Source organism: Myxocyprinus asiaticus, chromosome 22 (genome assembly GCF_019703515.2).
Source record: "Myxocyprinus asiaticus isolate MX2 ecotype Aquarium Trade chromosome 22, UBuf_Myxa_2, whole genome shotgun sequence".
Lineage (NCBI taxonomy): Eukaryota > Metazoa > Chordata > Actinopteri > Cypriniformes > Catostomidae > Myxocyprinus > Myxocyprinus asiaticus.
In genome coordinates, this window is record NC_059365.1 from 10038900 (window position 1) to 10060573 (window position 21674).

Here is a 21674-nt window from a genome sequence, read left to right on the forward strand (position 1 = left end):
CTTACCTAATGTCCTCACAAGTCATCAATCTTAAATGTTGCTTATTAGCATCTAGAATGTTCATTAATTAGATTGCACATGCAAAGAATGTGTACGTGAAATATGAATGGATATTGGGCCGCTGCCATTGCAAGTTATTTGGAAGTAAATATTTAAAATAACTGCAATCATCTACCAGAGTGACCTTATTCATATTCATAGGTATTTCTACATAAAGTGTACACGTACATTTGGATGGACACCAAAACATATAGTACAATAACATTGATTACATCTAAAACTTTTTACATATTTACAACTTTAGACAGAACTGGAATTATGGCTACAGGTGACACCCAAATCTCAAAAACAATACCATAGCAGTTGAAACTTTTTCATGGCAATTTTATTTATAAATGAAAATCAAACCTATGTATACTAATTAGATCACGTTGCACCTACTTATTGCACATTTATGGATGTGTGACTTCTTTCTGAAAGATTAGACTACAGTAAGTGTGAAGACAGGTGTAATACCAAAACTTTCCAAAATCAAAATCCAGAATAATTTTCTTCCTTTACCTCAAAGCAGCAAGGATGAAATAGCTTCATACGCTCCCTAGCTAGAACCGAAAATGTCATAAGTTCATCCTGTGTTCTATTTGCAGAGAGGCCTTGAACAGAACAGCCACCTCATAACTGCATATCCTTTAAATCTACTATTAACTTTGACATTTAGCTTTCCTTTGACTTAACTTGCTTGCTTTGATTCATCTTATTTGGCTTTGCGGCATGGGAAAGGCGGTGGAATTTGTTCTGTTCGCCCTCTCAGAACATGGGCCAAAGAGAGGCCTGGGATTGTGTACCACTCTTCACAATGGCTGTGGTCCTGCTCTTTTTGGTAAAACACAAATCCAAAAATGCAGAGCATAATTATGTGAGAAATATCTACAGCTGGAGCCTTCAGGGGTTTTCTGCGAGACTTTGGCATTTAAAGAAAGACAGATATGGAGGGTTTCAAAATCATGTTCATTTGGTTAAAATGTTTAGGTTAGCTATGCAATGTCACTCGCAGTACATAAAACATTTGAAGCAGCAAAAACAAACCCAGCTTACAAAATATGTAGATAACATGCAGTATGTTGGCAAACAAATGACAAACAAAATATTTAAGAGTACTCTATGAAAACTTTACTGTACTTCTTTTGCATTTAATTATATACCACATGTTTATACTTGTTTAACATGTTTCATATGACCTGTTAATTTCTGCTTTTGTTGTCAAAACAAGAATACCATAACATTTAATGCATACTAAAATAGATTTGTAAATTTTTTGAAGAAGAAGACTTATGATGTAAGTGCTGCTTGCCCATGTACGGCCACAATGCTGGGTGGTTGCCAGGGCATTGCTAGGGTGTTCAGGTTGATTGATAGGTCATTGTTACGTGGTTGATAGGTGCTTACTTACTGGCCTAAGTGAAAAGATCCCACCCCAAAGTTGTTTGGATATTCTGGTCCCTATGTAACAGTAGCCAGCTGGTAGGTAGCTGTGCAGTGTGTAAACCTCACTTCCCTGACCTCAAGAGTTGCACTAGCGACTGACGCTAGAGGTTTTAGCTCCTCGTTAGCGTGCCCGCCTCCCATGCTGGCTGACGCCAGTTCGAATCCCGGTCTATAGGATCTGCCAGGCAAATGTCGAAAATCTGGTTTCTTAGAGAAGTAATATCACATATTTCCTCAACAAAATGCACAATCTTTAGGGGGCCTGGGTAGCTTAGCAAGACGCTGTCTACCACACCTGGAGTCGCAAGTTCGAATCCAGGGTGTGCTGAGTGACTCCAGTCAGGCTTCCTAAGCAACCAGTTGGCCCGGTTGATAGGGTGGGTAGAGTCACATTGGGTTAACCTCCTCGTGGTCACCATAATGTGGTTCTCGCTCTCAGTGGGGCACGTGGTGAGTTGTGCGTGGATGCCGTGGAGAAAAGCGTGAAATCTCCACATGCGCTAGGTCTCCGCAGTAACACGCTCAACAAGCCACATGATAAGTGCATGGATTGAAGGTCTCAGACGCGGAGGCAACTGAGATTCGTCCTCCGCCACCCGGATTGAGGCGAGTCACTATGCCACCACGAGGACTTAGAGTGCATTGGGAATTGGGCATTCTAAATTGGGGAGAAAAGGGAGAAAAAAAAATGCACAATCATTCATGGTCATAGCACAGACGGCATGGGAAGTTTTATACTTTTATTACGTATAAAAAAAATTAAACCCAAGAATGAGCAATAGGAATAGTTATGATTGCTTTAGATAACACTACTAACAAGCAGTGTGCTTCCATTTAAAAGCCATTTCTACTGTAGCATGGATAATGTAAATGTAAATGTCAGAGAACGTGTCCTACTTAAATAGTGCATGCTGATCATTCAAGGCAAATAGCCTCTTTACTTAATGAATGTGCCATATGCTTGCATTGCCAAAACAAAGCCGAAGATGTCCGCTGATGCAGTGTTGAATTTGGCTCATCTCCATTCCTTAAATGTCTTCAAATATGCATGCACAGACCACAGGGGACTGTGTTTTATGGTATCTGGTGGCATAGTATGCAAGAGATTTTTGCGTTTTCTAAAGAAAATGTCAGTAGTACTTGCCCATGCAGATGCTTCCATAATGCTAGGGTGTTGTGGGTGGTTGCCAGGGAGTTGCTATGCAGTTGACAAGATGGTCTTTGAGTTTTTTTTTTTTTTTTTTTTTGGTGCATTGCTAAGGTGAACTGGGGGGTTTCTAGGAGGTTGCTTGCTGGCCCATGTCAAAAGAGCCCACCCCAAGAATCAATAGTTCCTTTCCCACTACAGGAACTAAAGCATTTTACATTTTAGGTACTTTTTGAGGAACTACTACATTTTTGTCACTTTCACACATGAGGAACTATAGCTCCTTTTAGCCGTTTAAAGGGACTTTTTTTAGCTCTTACTCTGGGGTAGGTACTTTTTGGTAGAATAGAAACTGTGGGAGATGCTGCAGCCTGTGATTGGTCAAACATGTGTATGACGCACAAAGCGATGAGAAATGCAAGGACCTGGTAGCTACCATGAGTAAACAAACTTGTAGCTGCTACCCTGCTATTTAGAGGATTGTCCTAATTTTCCAATTCCCTTAACAGAAATAATATAAAACCAACTAAGTATACAAACAGTATCACACGCCCAGTGGTAAGACTGTAACCTACAGAAACAATTTTTGTAAAACAGCCCTAACAAAAGCATATCTCCGATCCTGGCATCCTTCATAGGAACTGTTGTTTTTGTAGTTGTTGCTGTTCAGAAGATAAATGGTGGACACTACATTACGTCATCACAGGACTATTTTGAAGGTGTGAATGCAAGAGGGAAAAGTTTCGGTAACACTTTCTGTGAAGTCCATATTTATAATGCATCGTTAAGGCATTATAATACATAAGTAATGTCTCATAATACACCTTATAATATGTTATAACTTCTCATAAATAATTGTAACCACAATTAGAAAACACTATAATACTTACCTATTCATAGTTATGTGGTTATGGTTAGTAGTTATACTGTAAGACATGCTGAAAGTTATATACATTACACATTCACAAAATAACCCACATTCAATGCAAATTTTGAGATATGCAAAAAACACTTGTAAAGCTACAAGGTTAAAATATATCAGAAACTCTCTCTTGAGAAAAAAATATGTATGTTGATCACACATGTACACATCATAAAGCATTTTAACTTCTTACACTATGCTGCTTTTCCCTCCTTCATTATAAGTTTTTCGCCCGTTTTATTGTTTTCCAGGCAAAAATCCTCAAAATTATTACACAATCTGAGGTGTTATTCATTTCCATAACAGAAAATGTTGCTGTACAAGTTACTTGGCAAATTTTTACGATTTTGAAAAAAAGTATAAACAATAGAAACTGTGATGCTTGTCTTAGCAATTGTGGTATAGAAATGTATTTGACATGATGTAATGTGTTTGAATCATCAACAGCTAGTTGCCTTTGGTGGAATTAATGTGTTGTTTTGGACTACATTTCAAGGTCAGTTGCAACTCTCTATTACAAAACATTTTAATGAAGAACTCAACTTAATCTGAGTTTGGGAAATCAACCATCAAACTTTTAAATACACTCTCCTGTTGTGACATGTAGAAATGTAGCCGTGTTTTCGAAACAGTGTAACAGGATCTATAATGTGTTCCTTCAGACCAATGACTGAATCAAATAAAGCTTGTAATGGATTTAGAGGGCAAAGGGAAGTCGCAGTCATCATTGTAGAGACGTTCGGCAAGTTATTCTTCAAGATGATTAACAGAAATAATGTATGAGCTGCATGCAGAAGATTGTTTTATGAAGCAGTAGGCTGATGACTTATAAATGAAATCTATCTTTCTCTCCCTTGTTTCATAGTTCAACCTCTTGCTTGGTTTTACCCCCAAATACATAATCATATTTTGCGGCGAGACCTTGCATCCTCAAATTTGTTTGAACTTTTGAAATTTAACTTATTGATGGAAATCATAAATTCACGCTTCATTAAATTCTCCTATGCCCAGGACATCTGGCTGGCGGTATTGACAGGTTGCAGTCCAGACTCAATGTCTGAAACAGCCCCAGCTCAGTTTCTAAAGGGAATAAAATCAAACATTAGCTTCTGAGTCGAGGCCCAGGTCTCTGCCTGCCCGGGCGACTGCAGAATTCATTCATCTATAATTAACCATTAAAGTTCACTGAAGGAGAGGTTGAAAAAGAGAAGAAAAAAATGACAGTTTTGCCCTTGGATATGAGATGTAGAGAAGAGACAGCAAGAATAATAATGCAAACTTGCTCAGAGTTCTTGAGGATGTCTCAACTTTAATAGATATGCAAATAAATTATCATCTACAAACAAACATGAAACATGGTGGTGGAGAACAAGGGCAGAATTTACTGAGGTCTCAAGATTTGGGTAGTTACCCCCTGCTGGTAGATGCTGTAACTAAGCGCTTAGGGGCTGTTCACACAGGATGCGTTCTTGCATTTAAAAAAAAAAGCTAGACGGAGCACAACGGGATGGAAAACTAAGTAGTTGTCTCGAGATGCATTTATAACACCACATACACACTAATTTTGTAACTAATATTCACATCCAATAAAATGTTTTTGTTGAAAATGCATTGGTTTTGCCACGTTTATGCCTGTCGGCCAAGCTGGAACTGCGTTTTCCTCAATCAGAGTGACTTTCAAATATGCTCTCTAGTACCAAGTACTTTGGAAAGGTATGACGTTAAGAAACGGAAAATGTAGTTTTCAACCGAGTATGTATTTGTGTGGACGTGGCCTAAAAGTTGAACTGCTTTTACCTTGACATAGCGTCTCATAGTATGCCATTCATTTTGCCAGACACTAAAAACATGCAATTGTCAAAGACAGGGCCATTTCTAGCTATAAGTGGTATAAGCGGCCACAGCCCCTAATATACTAAAAGCTACAAGTAAGGCTCAGGTAGCTGTTTTAGCTCAATTAGACAGTTATAGGGGGCCACCTTGAGGCCCAAGAGGGAAGGGAGAGTGTAAGTCGTAGTATGATTTAGCTTAGGGCCCTCATGTGCTCAGAAACGGCCCTGGTCAAAGACCTTTGTCTAGCTTATGTTTACTTAAAAAAAAAAAAACTATTTAAAAAAACTGACGCAATAAGGTATTTTGTGTAAACAGCCCCTTGTGTGGGCAGAAATCATCTTCATATAATAGTAGATGTTTCCTTAGTTGTGTTTTTTTTTTTTTTTTTACCTGACTTCACAGCTCATGCACTGACAGGATAGTCTCCAGTGACGGGCTTGAGACCGTGACCTTATCAGAACAGACCTGAGACTCATTTTTGGGTCTCGACCCATCAGATGAGAACTATTGTTATTAACCTCCTTGGTCTAAGCTTGTATTGTCTGATGTGATCCGCTCGTGGCCCTCTGAGTCTGGTATGAATATCTGGATCTGGTTTAAATAAGTCTCCTCAACCAGCTGGCTTCTTACAGGCACTGATGTTATTTGTCCCCCTCCACTGTAATCTCTTTCCATATGCGATTTGGCCCATCAAACAGACCACCATGCTGTGACTGCAGTATCTGTTACATTGCTCTGAAATCATGGTATCAGTGTAAATACAGAGGGGAAAAACACTAAATAGCTTCAACACGTTGTAGTGATGCATCATGGTTTGTTTGGCCCTTTTAATACCTGTATTAATGTTTATTTCTGTTTTTATGGGTCGTTAGCTGTGTGTGTGTTAGTGTGTATCTGATCTCAGCATTAGACAGCAACTCACAGGCCACCCACAGTCCTTTCACAAACTGCTGCATCATAATTTGAAACACTCTATCATTGTGGTATCATCTTTTTGAGAATTCCCTGCCACTAAATACTACATAAAAATTAAATAAACTGTGGTTGGTTGCTTTACATTTCGGCCATATGATCTCTTCCTGTTTAAGTGAGTGCTTCTTGGCCAGAATAAAGTGGACCAGACTTTATTCAAACTGTATAAAGTTTCACTATGTGAGACTTCCTAGTGTGTATCTTAGTCTCCACATATATCAGGTTCTGGTATTCCCTCCTGTTTAGCACATTTAAAATTGCTTCATTATAAACTTTGAATATTTAAAGTCTAAATTGTTCTAAATATTGTTGTGTTATTTATTTTCTAGAGTCGTTCAGGATGTTTTGCTTGCCTGAGTTGCTTTGGGTTGGTAATAGCTCCATGTATTGACAGAGCATTATTTAGAGCCAGAAAATCTGATTATAAACTTGGAGGCTCGTGCAAATTCTGCACTTACTGAATGTTAACAAAAGCCTTGATGGCTCACACACACTATTACTTATGGTGGATTTGAGACATCTAATTGTGCAAGTCTGTATTCATGTGTAGATAGCGCTTAAGACACTTTGACATGCATTATTCTAGTGTCTAGTGTTTTGTGTCTTGAGTGTTTCAGGGTTGCAAATGAATGCTAAAATGTTGATGTGATGCCACTATGGTATTTATCCATCTAATTCATGCATTGAAATATTCACACTTAGGCCTATATGTAACAATGTAGCTGCAAAAGATTAAAACGTGAAAACATTGTCTCAGTGAGGTTATGACATTAACTCTGGACAATTTGCATTACTCCTAATAAATGCAATAATAATTGTACTCACTCAATTCTTGTTTTACACCTAGGTGCTGGACATAAATCCTTATTAAAGCAGATATACAGTATGTTATCATTCCCTGTTAGAGTTATAGAGTAAATTGTTGGTTTAATTTACCCAGTTCTTTCAGTCCCAGCGGCCCAACTCTGACTAATTTAGCCCAGGGGCCCCTGTAACTCCATCAGGGAAATGTTTTCTGCTTCCTGTATTAATGCAACGTGTGCTACTTTACAAGGAGAAAACTATTCCCAAAGCCTCTCTGTCTGGTCTGTTTGGGGACATTAATACTGTTAATTATGAATAATGATAATAAGTAGCCTAAACTTTGTTTACCTTTTATCACTTTATGTGCTATTCCAGTCTGCACATCTTTATTTATTATTTAGGCTCCAACAGTGATGTCAGATTAAAGTGAGCGTTAATATTGTCTAATTTTGTCATATTACACATTTCCCAAAATGGAGAAAATGGGCCTAATTGGTAATCGTGTTGTACTAAAGATTCTGTGTTAAAAGGTAAACAGTATCATCTGTGGTAAAAGGTGGATGAACCAGAAAAGGTTTTTTGTTTTTTTGTTTTTTTGACTAGCCTTTCTCTCATGAGTCTCATGAGATTCCACAGCTGTTAAACAAAAGTCAGCCATATTAAAACCAAAAAGATTGAGAGAAAATGACCTTTTGTTTTATGGAGCTATGTGGCAATTCTTTCAGAAGGTATTTTATTCTCTAGAATTTTATAGAGGTATTCACGCTACTATATATATATATATATATATATATTATTTCAAATGTATATTAAAACTAAATTTTTTTGGCTTTTGTCCTCTATCAAAAAGGCAAATGAACCTGCGCTATAAAATAAGTTAAAAAAGTTTAATTTCATTTCATTTAAAATAAATGCAATAATAATAATAATAATTGTGAAAAAATATATTATCAACTCCTCTTTATCTATTGACTATTAAAATACTTTTCTTGGGGTAGCTGTAAAATTCAGTGCCAATGCTCATAACTGACAGTAACTTTGAACATGTTTAATATAGGCAGGCCAAAAATAAATCACAACCCAAATTGTCTGATCTACACTATTGTTTCCTATTGATTTCATGACTAATAACCTTTTTGAGTGCTTTAGCAGGTCAAAGGTAACCAAAAGATCAGTGGACACAGGTATTCTTCCAATTTTATAACCATGTCCTACATTTTTCTCTATTTCCTGTATACAGTGGCCCCAAAAAGGACATTTCATCCACACTTAAAATAACAAAATATCAAACCAAATAGCATTTATAAAATAAAAATAAAAACTTAGCACAAGCACAATAGATATAAAACAATAGGTATCCTGTTTAAAGTGAAGGCAAAAGGTATATGGACACTTTTTGATTGTCAAACGTTAATGAAGCATGTCCATACTTGGAGTGACTTCATACTGTACATCCACTTAAAATCACCTAGTAATTGTAAACAAATGGCTGTGAATAGTGAGGTTAGCTCTAAAAAAAAAAAAAAAAAAAAAAGTTTTAGCATAATTTTTTTGTATATGGTATCTGTAGCACACCTTTTGAGTTTTCAATACATAGTGACAGTGAATAAGTGCACAAGTGGCCAATTTTATATACAGCTTATGTCATGGTTTGGCATGAATCTGTATCTTTTTTGCTACTTCTCAACGACGAATTCCACTTTTTTGGCTAATGTTTTCTATGTCTTGCTGCCAGAGCTGTAGACCAGAGCGCCTTTCCTGTCGTAACATGATCGTTAATGAAGTGTCAACATAAAGCAGCCTGGTCTGACCTTTGGAAAGGAATTTAATTTGCCTTCTTCTGGCATGTTTGACTCCATGTAGAACAGTCTTGAATGTCCATGCCTGAGGATGCACTGAGGAGAGAAGTGCTTATTGGATTAGTGCGCAGTGGCCTTTCATGAACTCATAAATAATGCCGAGCATGACTGATGACACAGACTGAGCAGAGTAGGCTAATAGCCACGTAGGTGGAGAAGTAAACAAAGTCTCATTCCGTGGTCATTCTCTCTCTGTCTATCCATTTATATCTTTCTATCTATCTTTGTTTTGTTTTGTTTTTTGTTTTGTTTACTGAGATAATAAAAAATTTTCATTTGGCAGAAGTAATATTTAATATGAAAAATTAATTGCAGTTTCCAGTGTTAAAGATATTTTGAAAATGTAGCTTGAGCTACAAGCTATTCACAATTTTAAGTAGTTCAACTACTGCAGTCAAGCAACATTTTTGAAAAAGTAGTTAACTACACGTCTGCTAAATGACTAAATGTAAATTTACATGTATACTACAGCTCCTAAGCTAACTACACAAAAAGTAGTTTGGTACACTTCTGCTAAATGACTAAATAAATGTAAACAAATGTACATCACAAGCTACTTAGCTAACTATACAAAAAAGCATTTAGCTACACATCTGCTAAATGACTAAATGTAAACAGAAATGTACACTACAAGCTGCTAAGCTAACGACACAAAACTAAGCTACCTTATTAGCACATGTACAGTACATCACCCAGACGTCTATTGGATGTGTGTGTTTACATCTGGAAGACATATTTTTTTATGTCTATAAGAAATGTCAATACGTATCGGATGTCAATAAGACATTCAACAAATGTCTTCTGGGTGATGTATGTGTGCTAACAGGGTATTTACATTAGAGGTCTGCACGAGCCTTAAAATGAAATCCGACCCACACCCGAGACTGTGTGTCCCGACCCTACCCAGCCCGAAGGATGCCATCAGATTATAAGCCCGAACCTGACCCGAACCCAAAATCGCTCACTATCTTTATAATTTATTATCCTAGCAAGTACTGTTGCAATAGGCTATATTTTATGTAAGCATATAGCCAACATTCGTAACAGTATTGAAACAGTAAACATACAGTTTTAACGATGCACGGCAGCCCCTCATACACTAGAGCAGAACGGAAAAAAAGCATTGACTTACCGTTTATGCGCTGAAACTTTTGTTTGGTGCAGAACAATCTGGAATAATATGAAACAATGCAAAAGTCCCCTCTTTACAGTCTGATCCTGTTCAGAGCGTTGAATCTTTGTGACATCTGCGCTAAAAACAATCTAGACGCAGTTCAAAGAATGAAACAGAGCGCAGGTGTCTCGACATGCGATTTTGAAAATTTGAAGTTCTTTTTAACTTGACACAGTGTTTAAACAGTGCCGGTCCTGCGCGAGATGCTGAAGAAACAGCGAGACATGGCGCAACAGTCAAAGACATTCATCCAGCATGTGTTTACATAGGAAACCAATGGGAAAACAGAACAGACACGTGCAAAACCACATTTGGTGTGAACAGCCCCTAACTCATGACCTGAACCCAGCCCGAAACCCGTCGGGTGCTCGGGTCCCATCAGGCCCAGGTCGGGTTGCTAAACGACTAAATGTAAGTGTTACTACACTTAAGCTACTAATAAAAAAAATAGCAAAATAAAATGAAGCTAGGAGAAGGGAAGCTATTACCACCCAAAAATAAAAAAATCCTGTCAGTGGCTACGTTTACATGCACCCTCATAATGCGATTAAGGCAATACTGTGATTAAACTGTAGCTTATGTAAACAGAATACTGCGATTATGATATTGTGATATTATGCTTATAATCAGAGTAATGATAATTGCAGTAAGATATGTGGATGTGGAGTACTCCTATTTTAATCGCTTTATACTTGCATGTAAACGCTTTAATTGAATTTCTTCCACTCTGACCAAAGTGCATCTGCACCAGTGCTGCAGACGGATCATGTTCCACTCAAGCACAGTTTTGAAAACATTGCGAAATAGAAAAAGCTGCACTTACTTTTCTGCTTCATGTAAAACGGCAGTTCCGTGAACAAATGCTCCGCCATCTACAGCCCCACGGAAAATGAAAACATATTTTCCCGAGTTGTGAAAGTCCGGTTGCAGTCTGAATGGAATGTTGGGGAGATAAAAAGACCATGTGCCGCAAAATAATGGAAAGGAAGCACGTCATTGAAATTAGTTTGTGCTCGTGGGCGAAACACAACAACATCCATCGTGTGTATTCCGATTCACACACAAATGACTCTTATGAACCGATTCATTTTAGTGAATCAAAACAGACCAGTGTATTTGAAAATGACATCTAGTGTAGTTGAAAATGACTCTTAAGGCCCAGGCATACCTCGATTTTGTGCGTTGCGGATCGCCTTGCGCCTGGCCAACCGTGTTGCCTTTGTGAGTATACTTTTCTGACCACGAACGAATAGGAACGCGTTCAACACATACGCACTACAACTACTCTGTGACACTCTTTTAGAACAGTTAATGGCCAGCACATGCGTGGACGACATGCACTGACGAGGACCACGTGCGTGAGTCAAGAAAATCTACGCCACGCTGTCAAGCTGCACGGCTGTGCACACCCAAAGTATACTTTGGCCTTTATGAAGTGGTTCTTTTAATAAATCGTTCAAAAAGACTCTTGACTAATTTTCCTTATGCCAGGCTGTATTTAAAAAGACATATTTGCAACAAGTTGTTTTTTGTAATAAATATTCATTTATAAAAAAATCATTAAAGCATCACATTTCTTAGCCAATAATTAGAGTAATTGCAAGTAGCATGTAAACGGGATTGAAGTGGTTGGCCCAAATCATGTAAACTCCTTAGCCGTAGCCATTGTTTATTCATGCTGTATCATGAAAGATATGTTATATTTGTGTTTAAAAAAAAGATGCAATAATAGCAAATAGTGACTGAAGCTGACATGCTTAATAACTGAGCTGACATGCTTAAATAAATTCATACAAGAACAAGAAGGTTGAGGGTGTGTAAATGATGACAGAACTTCTGTGAATTATCCCTTTTACTGTAATGGGCAGGTCATGGTTACAGCTCTGTTTACTCTGTGTCAAAGGGTTGGCTGATGAATGCATTGGCCCAGTTTCTCCTGCTGATTTCAATCATAGGACTCAGTGTGCATTAATAAAACATCTTGTATGTACATCTCTGCAGTGAATGGCACATTTGTGTGGTTTGAAATGTGGTGTTATATCAGGTGAATAATGTTCTCCTCTGTTCTCTTGCCAAAAGCCTCCCTGGAGCCACACCGAGGACCAGTGAGCCAGCCAGTCACTCGAGCGGTGCCTCGGGGAGCTCCAGCGAATCAGAGAGCAGCTCTGAATCTGACTCGGACAGCGAGAGCAGCTCCAGTGACAGTGAGTGCAATCGGGCGTCCCGTGCCGCCACACCAGAGGTATTGAACATTTTTTCTGTCTAACCTCTTAATTCGTCACAACACACCTTCTTTAGACTGATCTATGACCTGTCATTCCCAGTCACACATTGCTCTTTTTATTTATTGTCTGAATTTTTTGGGGTCTTAATCAAATTTCACCCCAAAATAAATGAAAAAAAAGGATTTTGACAATATAACACATTTCCTCCTGGTTCTTATATAAATAAGATATATCATTTAAATTGCAAAGTATTTTACTGTACATCATGGTAGTTTTTGAACATTGTTCAATTCATTGTACATTCATCAATTTCTGAATGTTTTCTTAAAACTTATAGCACTGTTTTCATAATTTTTATCATTGTTCTGTTGTTTTTATTTTTTCTATTGCTTGTAATTTAATTATTTGTTCTTTATAACTGACTGTTTATTTGTCTTGAATAATTACTTGAGAACTTGAAACAATGTTTACTTTGTTGCGATATCAAATTGGCATTGAGAATCATCAAATTGCTTTCATATGTAATGGTCTTTATAAGTGAAGTATACCCAAATTATTTGGAGTCAAATCAAATGGAATCGGACCGAATCCAGGGCTTGTACACCGGAATCAAATTGATTTGGGAAATCTATATCGATACTCAACCCTAAGAATACTGTCAATTACAATAAATAAATAAATAAAAATCTCGAAACATCTGAGCACATTACTGTAATAATGGGAAAATGTGATTAATTCTCATGACAATAATGTCACAATGCAAAACATCTCAATGGTCCTACAAAAAGGCTTCATTTTCTTAACGTAAAATATAATTTCTTATCTATTTGATTTTGGAATGAAATATGTCCTGGACATATTCTTGACAGGTACAAATCTTTCCAGCTCTCTTACTTGGTGTTCTTTACAGTTCTGTGTTGTTTTGCTCACCTTCTTAACTGTCAGCCTTGAAGTTCAATGAATAGCAGCTTATGCAATTATTTCTCTAAGATGATTGATAATTTTGGACCCCTTAACCAGAGATTTCAAAAGAACATAGATGAATGTGAATAAGTCTCCTTGAGCTAAAAGGAAACGGAGACTAAGGCAGCATTCCCCCTCCCAAGTTTGTCTCAGCATAGGTTTGGGGGCCTGGGTTTTTTAAAGGATCTCCTCAAAGGATTAATTGGCAGCTTTAAAGTTGTCCTGCAGCACCCTGCCCTGGGCTCCCTAAAAGTATTACACATGAGTAAACATCTCTCGGTTCTCATCGCCCCTTCTGCGTGTATAGCTTTGCTCTCTGCCAGCGATGGCCAATGGGAATCCATATCTTAGCACTGCAAATGGTCTAGTCTACGGAGAGATGTTTCATTCTCTTTTCAACGGCAGTGCTCAGACCTGATGCTTCAGTGGCGAAACATTGGGCGGCCCGTCAATTTCAACACTCAATTGTTAATTTATCATCTCTGCTGGTACTTTCTATATATAATTTAGTAGTTTATGTTGGCATAAATGACAGAGTGAGTGTGGTTTTGAATGTGAACTAGAGTACAAGATTACCTTTTGTCTCCAAACATACCATCAGGTCTGATTTGAAAGTGCACTGAATTAAATTTTCTACACTGTGATTTTAATGGTTAATATGGATGTCCACTCATTTCCATGGCTTCCTGTTCTGAATGATTTGCTATCATTTAGGAGATCATTCTAGACTGCGTTTATGGTTTGCCATGAAAGATAGGCCTACGTGTATCTGGAAACATAATGGTAGAAAACAAACAGCGTGAGATAATAAGGCTGATGAAAACATTGCCGCCGCAGTAAGAGTTGTGAGCAGTCATCAGGACAATACACAGTGCATTTCCTCTGTTATTCACAAGTTTTATGACTTCCTCTCTTAATGGCCTTTTCATCATTGTGCCAGCTCATTGGTCTATGAAAGTCATATGACTGAATCATCGTGCTTCTCATGAATCAACACAGGCGACAGATGATAGCTGTGCTGATATGCATCATTAGAAATTTGGGTTCCATCATATTTTAGACATGTATTCGTTTACTTTTTATAGCCCTACATGACTCAATGCAGTTAAAATGTAAAATGTTCTTACCAACCACTTACAAGTGGTTTCAAATATTGATAGACCAATATATAGCTAGGCCGATTAATCAACTGATTATTGTATATTTTTATTTGTTACCTTCCCCTTGATTTAGTTCCAAACTCTACAAACAGCCTTGTCAATGTCTCATAAATGATTTATGTTTACAATTTCCTTTCAGTGAATTTTGAGTACATTTTTTAAATTATATTGTATATAATTGTGTAAATATGTGTTTATTTCAGCAATTTTGTGTACATCTCAATTGCTGTCATTAAACTGTATTATGTATATATAAGCATTATATTGACAATCGACCACCCTTGTCTCCAGATTTCGGTTTTGGCATCAGTCATTGAAAAATCAATAGTGGTAAAATACTAGTTACCAAAACTACTGTAGATAGTATGCAAAAAAGAATTCCCAGTAACACTGTACAATAAAGTTGTACTGTATGTGTTAACAGAGACTTGCTACTGCTAGAGCATACACAGACATACTGAGTTAAGCATGTGGACAAATAGAAAAACACAAGACATGATGCATCAAGCATGTATGACATGCTGCTGCACAATTAGACATAAACACAAACCCCCAAAAATGCAGGGAAGCTGCTGCTGCTCCAAAAAGCCATATGCACCAAATGCTAGCAAGGTGTGCTTTGGCTTGCTTAGCTGAATGACATAATGCTAATGAACTAAAACCATATGTGTGTCTGGGCCTGCTTGGCCAAATGTCTTAAATGGCTAGTTACCTGACTCATAATGTGTATCTGGACCAGGAAAGCCCAGAGTTTATATAACTAGTGACTTAGCCTAGCTATGTGTGGATGTATTTACACTAATGATCTAAGACAGCAATGTGTGCCAGTGCCTAATTTTGCTATTGATAAAGGTGTGCTTTTATGTGTCATGGCCAAAAGCAGACCTTACCTTGCAAGCTGCTAAAAGAAATAGTCCCAGCAACAACCTGAGCAAATAGCATTTTCAGAAAAAGTTGACTGGCTACCCGATTACACGTCAAAGGACTTATCAGCTTAAAGCATGTGTGCAGATTGGCTTGACATATCACATGTGAGCTAGCTGACTGGCTAACAGATAACAAGTTCAAAGAACCTATCAGCTTGTGCCATTCAGCATTTCATGTCTGAACTTAGTCATTTAACGCAATAGTTAACATGACCTAACAATAAATAATAGTGTCTGTACACAGCCTAGTTTTTCTAGGCACAATGACAGTCCGCGTCTTTGCACGGCGGCGGCACATGCACTGTACCAAAAGAGTCCGCACATTCTGTCCTCATGACAGAATTTCTGTCACGCACACTGTGCACTACACGGCACACAGATAAACGAAGTATACCTTAGCCTCAAGGGTTGTATAATGGCACAATACAACTCAACCAACATTTTTTTTTCTTTCACCAGCCTGAACCTCCATCAACAAACAAGTGGCAACTAGATAAGTGGCTAAACAAAGTTAATCCCCACAATAAAGTGCTAATTAACACCCAGTCTGACAGTCATGGGCTTAACACCATTCAACCGGATGAAAGCCAAGCCTCTGAGAACCAGAGCTCCAGCAAGAGCAAGCCCAGCACAGCACTGGCACCAGCAGACCCCAAGGACCGAGCTTTACTCAGTCCCATCCGTGAGAAAGCCAAACCCAAGACTGGTCAGAAAGCACCTGACAGCAAAAGCACCAAGGTGAAATCACCAGCCTCAGTGGAGCTAGCACCACCCAGGAGAAACACTGGCAAGAAACAGCCCAAAAAGGTGGAGCAGTCTTCAAGCAGTGAGGAGCACAACTGGCCCAGACCAGGAAACTTAAGTTCAACTCCAAAGGAGAAAGAGCCTCCACCTTTAGAACCGCCCAAACCTAGAGGCAAGGGCCCTGTTGTCAAGACGGCTCCAAGAAAAGAACCTCGAACCACCACAACAAATGCTGCACCAACCAATACCACACCAGTTCCAGATAAGAAGAAGCACAGAGGACCCAACAAGATCATCCCCAAGTCGAAGGAATTCATAGAGACTGAGTCGTCTTCATCCGAGTGTCACTCGGACTCTGAAGAGCTCTCCAAGGTCCAGCTTCCTTGCCCTGGTCCTAACACCCTTAGCTTGAAATCCAAGGATTGCAACAGCAATATCCTGAGCATTAGTAGCCTTACCAGCACAAGCAGCACCTCCATTCCTGATCCAGGTGCATCAGATCTCCTGGAAGAATCTGTATTTTCCCCAATCCCCATTGTACAGAATGAACTTTTGTCACCACTTAGAGACTTTGAGGACATCAAGTCACTTTGGGTTAAGATTGAACTCAGTTTCCTGTCACGGATCCCGGGGCAAGACCCGCCTGATCCTCCTCCGACCAAGGCTGAGTGTCGTGAGGTCAGCGTCAAGCACAGGCGGCAACAGTCACCTGCCTCCATCCCTGCAGAGAAAAACCCAAATAAATCAAAGAGGAAACACAAGGCAAGTTTTCGGTGTTTTCACCCATGTTTCATGCTCTGTAATTATGAATTCAGGTGCTGCAATAGCAAAATTATCACATTATTATTATTGTAAGTAAGTAGCAATTTAGCAAGTGCTTACAGTACATGTATTTCAGGAGCAGTTACCTTGGAGTAACTTGAGGTTAAGTGCCTTGCTCTTGGGCAAAACTGTGATAGTTCATGGACTGCACCTTGTAGGGGATAAACCTACAATTAATTACTAGCCCAGATCTTAAACGACTGTACTATACTTCCCAACATTATTATCTGGATTATAGTAAGTCATATATCACGACCAATGTCATGTTCAAATCATGGAATGTTCATTATTCGCCCTGTTACCTCCAATATGGCTTTTATCATTAATTTGTAGATGTAAATCTAATTTCTATACACAACAATTCTGTATATTTTATTCTATAGAATCTATAAAATTATCATTTCTATAAAACTGATTACCACCTTACAGAAAAATGAAAATTCTCATAAAGTCATTATATACAGTACTTATTTCGCCTAACCTAATTTCGCTTCAAACTTGTATGACTTTCCTTCTTCCGTGGAACATGTTTGAAAATATCTTCACATGGTTTATCCGCCATAATGTAAGTAAAAAGTGTTTCCAGACTGTCAAGCTTGGACAAAATTGACAAAAAAACATCATAAACCCACCTTAAAAGTAATCTGTGCGATGAACAGAACAAAATTTAAGTCGTTATCCACTCTCAAATCAAATCATTTAAATAAAGTGTTTGAATCAAATATGATGGCTACATTAATAACATAAAACCTCATTGGTTCTCATCACGTCTTGTGAACAAACGTGCAACATGACATTCTTCCTTTAAAGACAAAACACGATGTACTTATTTGTCATTTAGCTAAGGCTTGTATCTAAATCAACATACAGTACACTTAAGGTTAAGTGACATGTTTAAGAACACAATGGTGACAACTCATGGATCACTGCTTGCAGTGCTTGACCCTACAAACTTTTAGTTACCAGCCCAGATATTTAACCTCTACTTGGTTACCCAGACATCAATTAACAGCCATTAGTCTGAATGTGTTCTTGAATGTGTTTATGTGTACAGTTGTGCCCTTGGGCTAGACAGTAAAAAATGCACTTGAGGGTTGCAATGTGATACGAGTGCTATCCTGTTTCGACCACATGTTCAAGGTCTGGTTTTCAAGATACAGATTCAGTGTAGTCCTGGAGTCCCTGGACTATAAAGGATGCCAGGTGGATTAATTGTTGAGACTTGCAAGTTTCAACATTGGTCTTCATCCGGCCAAGCTTAATGACATGTTAAATTGTATATTGTGGTAATTAACTTCATTCCCTCTGCAGTCTGAGCACTGTGAAGTTATGAGTGGAGGCAAGAAGCTTCGGATGGACAAAGATACACTGTTACTTCCTCCTTGTATCTCACCCATACACAACCACAAGGTCTCCAGCACAAAAGAGTGAGTATTTTATACTGACTCATGGCATGTTGCTTACATTATCACACTGTATTATTTCCATAATTAATTAAAATGGGTCACAAAACGGTCTAACTGACTCATTAGCAAATCAGTCAGTATCAAAATTATGTATCCAGTAATCACAAATGCCTGAAAAGGTCATGAAAAAGCCATGGAAATTCATTGTTCAAAAAAGGTGAGAACTTGTCAGCTGGTCAGGCTGAGAGACCAGCTAGACCAGCCTAAACCAGCCTCGGATGAACACATTGAATTTGTTTTTTACTGTAATTTACCATATGTCTCACCACTAACTCCACTGAAATACTGCTTATAAAGAACCTGCAGTGTTTTGCTTTTCTTTAACATATGCTACCAGTGTCCCCTGACGTTTTCGCCACATGTGTGCAACAGCACTCCGCACAGAGATTTGCCAACTCAGCTTAGCAGCTTGCTCTGTGTTATGTCCTCAGAGAGAATGCTGGGATACGCAGAGGGAGCAGCAGGTCACCCTCCGAGCTAGTCTCGAGCTGTCTGTCTGCTATGTCCCACCACATTAAAGTAATTTAACACTGACACCAGCACAAAGGCAACCACTAATTTTAGATATTCAATTAGTGTCAGGGCAGGCTAGAACCTGTCAAAGACACACACGTGACAGAGGTCGGTCGCTCGCCCACCGCACTGCGACACGAGTAGCAGCAGAGAATCTTGACAATATGGACAGCAGCGTTATGCTAAAATATCAGACACCACTAAGGTCTATTACTGGAAGTGTTTAGCACCCCGGGCTATTTAGTGTTATCACCTGCTCTGTGTGTTTTAAATCAGCTCATTTCAGACAACCCTAAAGCTCACACCCTGCATTGACATTTTTAATTGAATTAGAAAAGCAAAGAAGACTTTTATTTAGTGTTGTTAACTGATGAGACTCATGTTTTATAGCGTATTTTCAGCCCAATAAACCAAGGCAAAATAATGCTGCTGTCTCAGCTGGATTTATTTTCATGGTTTCTTTATTTAGCTCTTAGACAAAGTTGAGACATGTAAGCACTTCACAAAGTAACTGGTTCAATCCAAGTTGTGCACATACCACCTCCTCTTCAATTTCCAGTCATGCATTTTCTTTTGTCTTTCCTATATTGCTCTAGAAAAAGGAACAATAGGAACTAAACCATTTGATTTGTCTAAAATGCCCAACTGACCCAAAATTAACTTTAAAAAATAATTAATTGGATTGTGCTGGTCACACTGTATGTTTGTTGTTGCGTTATAACTCTGAATAGAATATTTTAGTAGATTGTTCTGTCTGAAACAGTGGAAGAATACCAAACGTTCTGAAAATCAATCAGTTCCAGTATTGTTTTTTTATAAAGGAATCAGCTCAAATGACTTTTTGCTAAAGCGGTCTAAATTAACGTGTTAACACGTGATTAATTAAATATGATTAATGCAAACACCAGCGAAGGAGTACTGCATGTTTACATAGAAGAACAATGGAACTGGACAAAAACAAATAGACTAGGATTGACTTTGTCCAATTTTAAGTTTCTTGACGTTTCTTCAAATGGTTCATTCTTGTATTCCTTGATGCTGTTTTGACATTTGAACAGTGTTCAATTGCATTGTCTTTTCTTTGTTTAAGTGCTCTTTGATCAACAGGAGAAGACTCGTTGGCCAGCACTGGAGAGGTTTGAAGTGTCCTTCAGGTGCTCAGACAGGGACCTTTAACATTTTTTTCTGCTTTTTCTGCCAAGTTCATTGAAGAAGCAGCCTTTCAAGAGGAAGGATAAGCTGTTACCGCCTCTACTGTCGCCACTGTCAGATGAGCCGGTGGGCCGCCAAAGAAGGAGCAGTGAATGCAGCTCTATCAGTCAGGAGGGAAGCACCTCCACCTGCCCCAGCACACTGCCCTCCACCCGAACAATACCTGCCTCCACCTCTTCATCATCCTCATCACACAAGCACCGTAAAGGAGAGAACAAATCCTTGTCCCATTCCAAGACCAGCATTGTGAGTTTTTAATTCATGCTATGGGATGGGATGTGATGGGATTGGATTGGATTGGATGGATGGATAGATGGATTTTTTCTTTTTCTTTTTACTCTTAGATGTAATTGGATACCCCCCTTTTTTGCCATTCACACTATAAAATATGTGAAAAAATCCCATAGACTTACACTAAAGGAGGGGCAAGCAACACCATTGCAACCAAATAGCAACGTGCTTAAAACCAATCAGAACACCTTAGCAGCCTTATAGAAACTCCCTAGCAACCACCCACAAAGCGAGCAAGTGTTGAAAGGGGAAGCACCGCTCAGTTAACAGATGCTCAGTTAGTATCACTTAATGTTGCGAATTTGAATTTGAGGTTTGAATTCTGGAATATTAATCCTAAAAATCAAGGTCTTGTTTAAAACATTGTATTGCAGAATTGAAATAGTTTACTTTCACTGTGGATTATTGTTTTTCTTGCTTGAGGCTTTAACCACATTTCCTGTGTTTTTGCAAAAAATGAATGACCTTCTTGGAAGGATTTCAAAATCCTTGAAGACAATAAAATGGCTCCCATGTGTCAATCGTCCAAAATCAATCCAACTAAATTGCGCTAGAAATTAAAACACTGGGTAAATGCAAAATAAGTGGAGAATGAATGGATCATTTCTGTATTATTCGAGCTGGTAAAAGGTAAATATCATTGCAATGTACCTTTCTTGTTCCAGGAGGAAGACAGTCACAGTAAGTCATCAGGTGGTTTCCATGGCAATGGTCAATCGGACCCAGACCACTGGTCAAACACTTCCACATTGTCTATGGAGCACATGGAACCCAGGAGACCTAAACTCACATTTAATAACACGTATGTAACAGCCATGTAATTACTGTATGTGCAACAGTAGGTAATAATCAGCGTATGTACTTAGATTGTATAGTATTGCAAGTGACATGGAGTGTATATGTTTAAATTATTTTGCAGCTATACATATTTTAGTTTAATGTTTACGTACAATGCAATGTACATGAAGAATACATTTAACATGGACATCGAAGTGCATCAGGTTAACTCTATGTTACCCTTAATTGCACACTTTATATCCTCACAGTGTTCACAATGCAGATTACTACATGCAAGAAGCCAAGAAGCTAAAGCACAAGGCAGATGCATTGGTAAGCCTCAAGATATGTACATAATAAATGAACCTGCACAAAACAT

At 38.4% G+C, this 21674-nt stretch overlaps 1 protein-coding gene across 1 annotated transcript in view; it reads left to right on the forward strand.

Moving 5' to 3' along the window:
• LOC127412578 (AF4/FMR2 family member 2-like) overlaps positions 1-21674 on the forward strand; it is a 282293-nt gene that overhangs the window by 247631 nt on the left and 12988 nt on the right. Inside the window, exons 10-15 of the mRNA XM_051649043.1 lie at positions 12276-12438; positions 15930-16976; positions 18348-18463; positions 20218-20473; positions 21184-21320; positions 21565-21628. Coding sequence (XP_051505003.1) covers positions 12276-12438; positions 15930-16976; positions 18348-18463; positions 20218-20473; positions 21184-21320; positions 21565-21628 — 1783 coding nt within the window. The remainder of the gene's footprint in view (positions 1-12275; positions 12439-15929; positions 16977-18347; positions 18464-20217; positions 20474-21183; positions 21321-21564; positions 21629-21674) is intronic.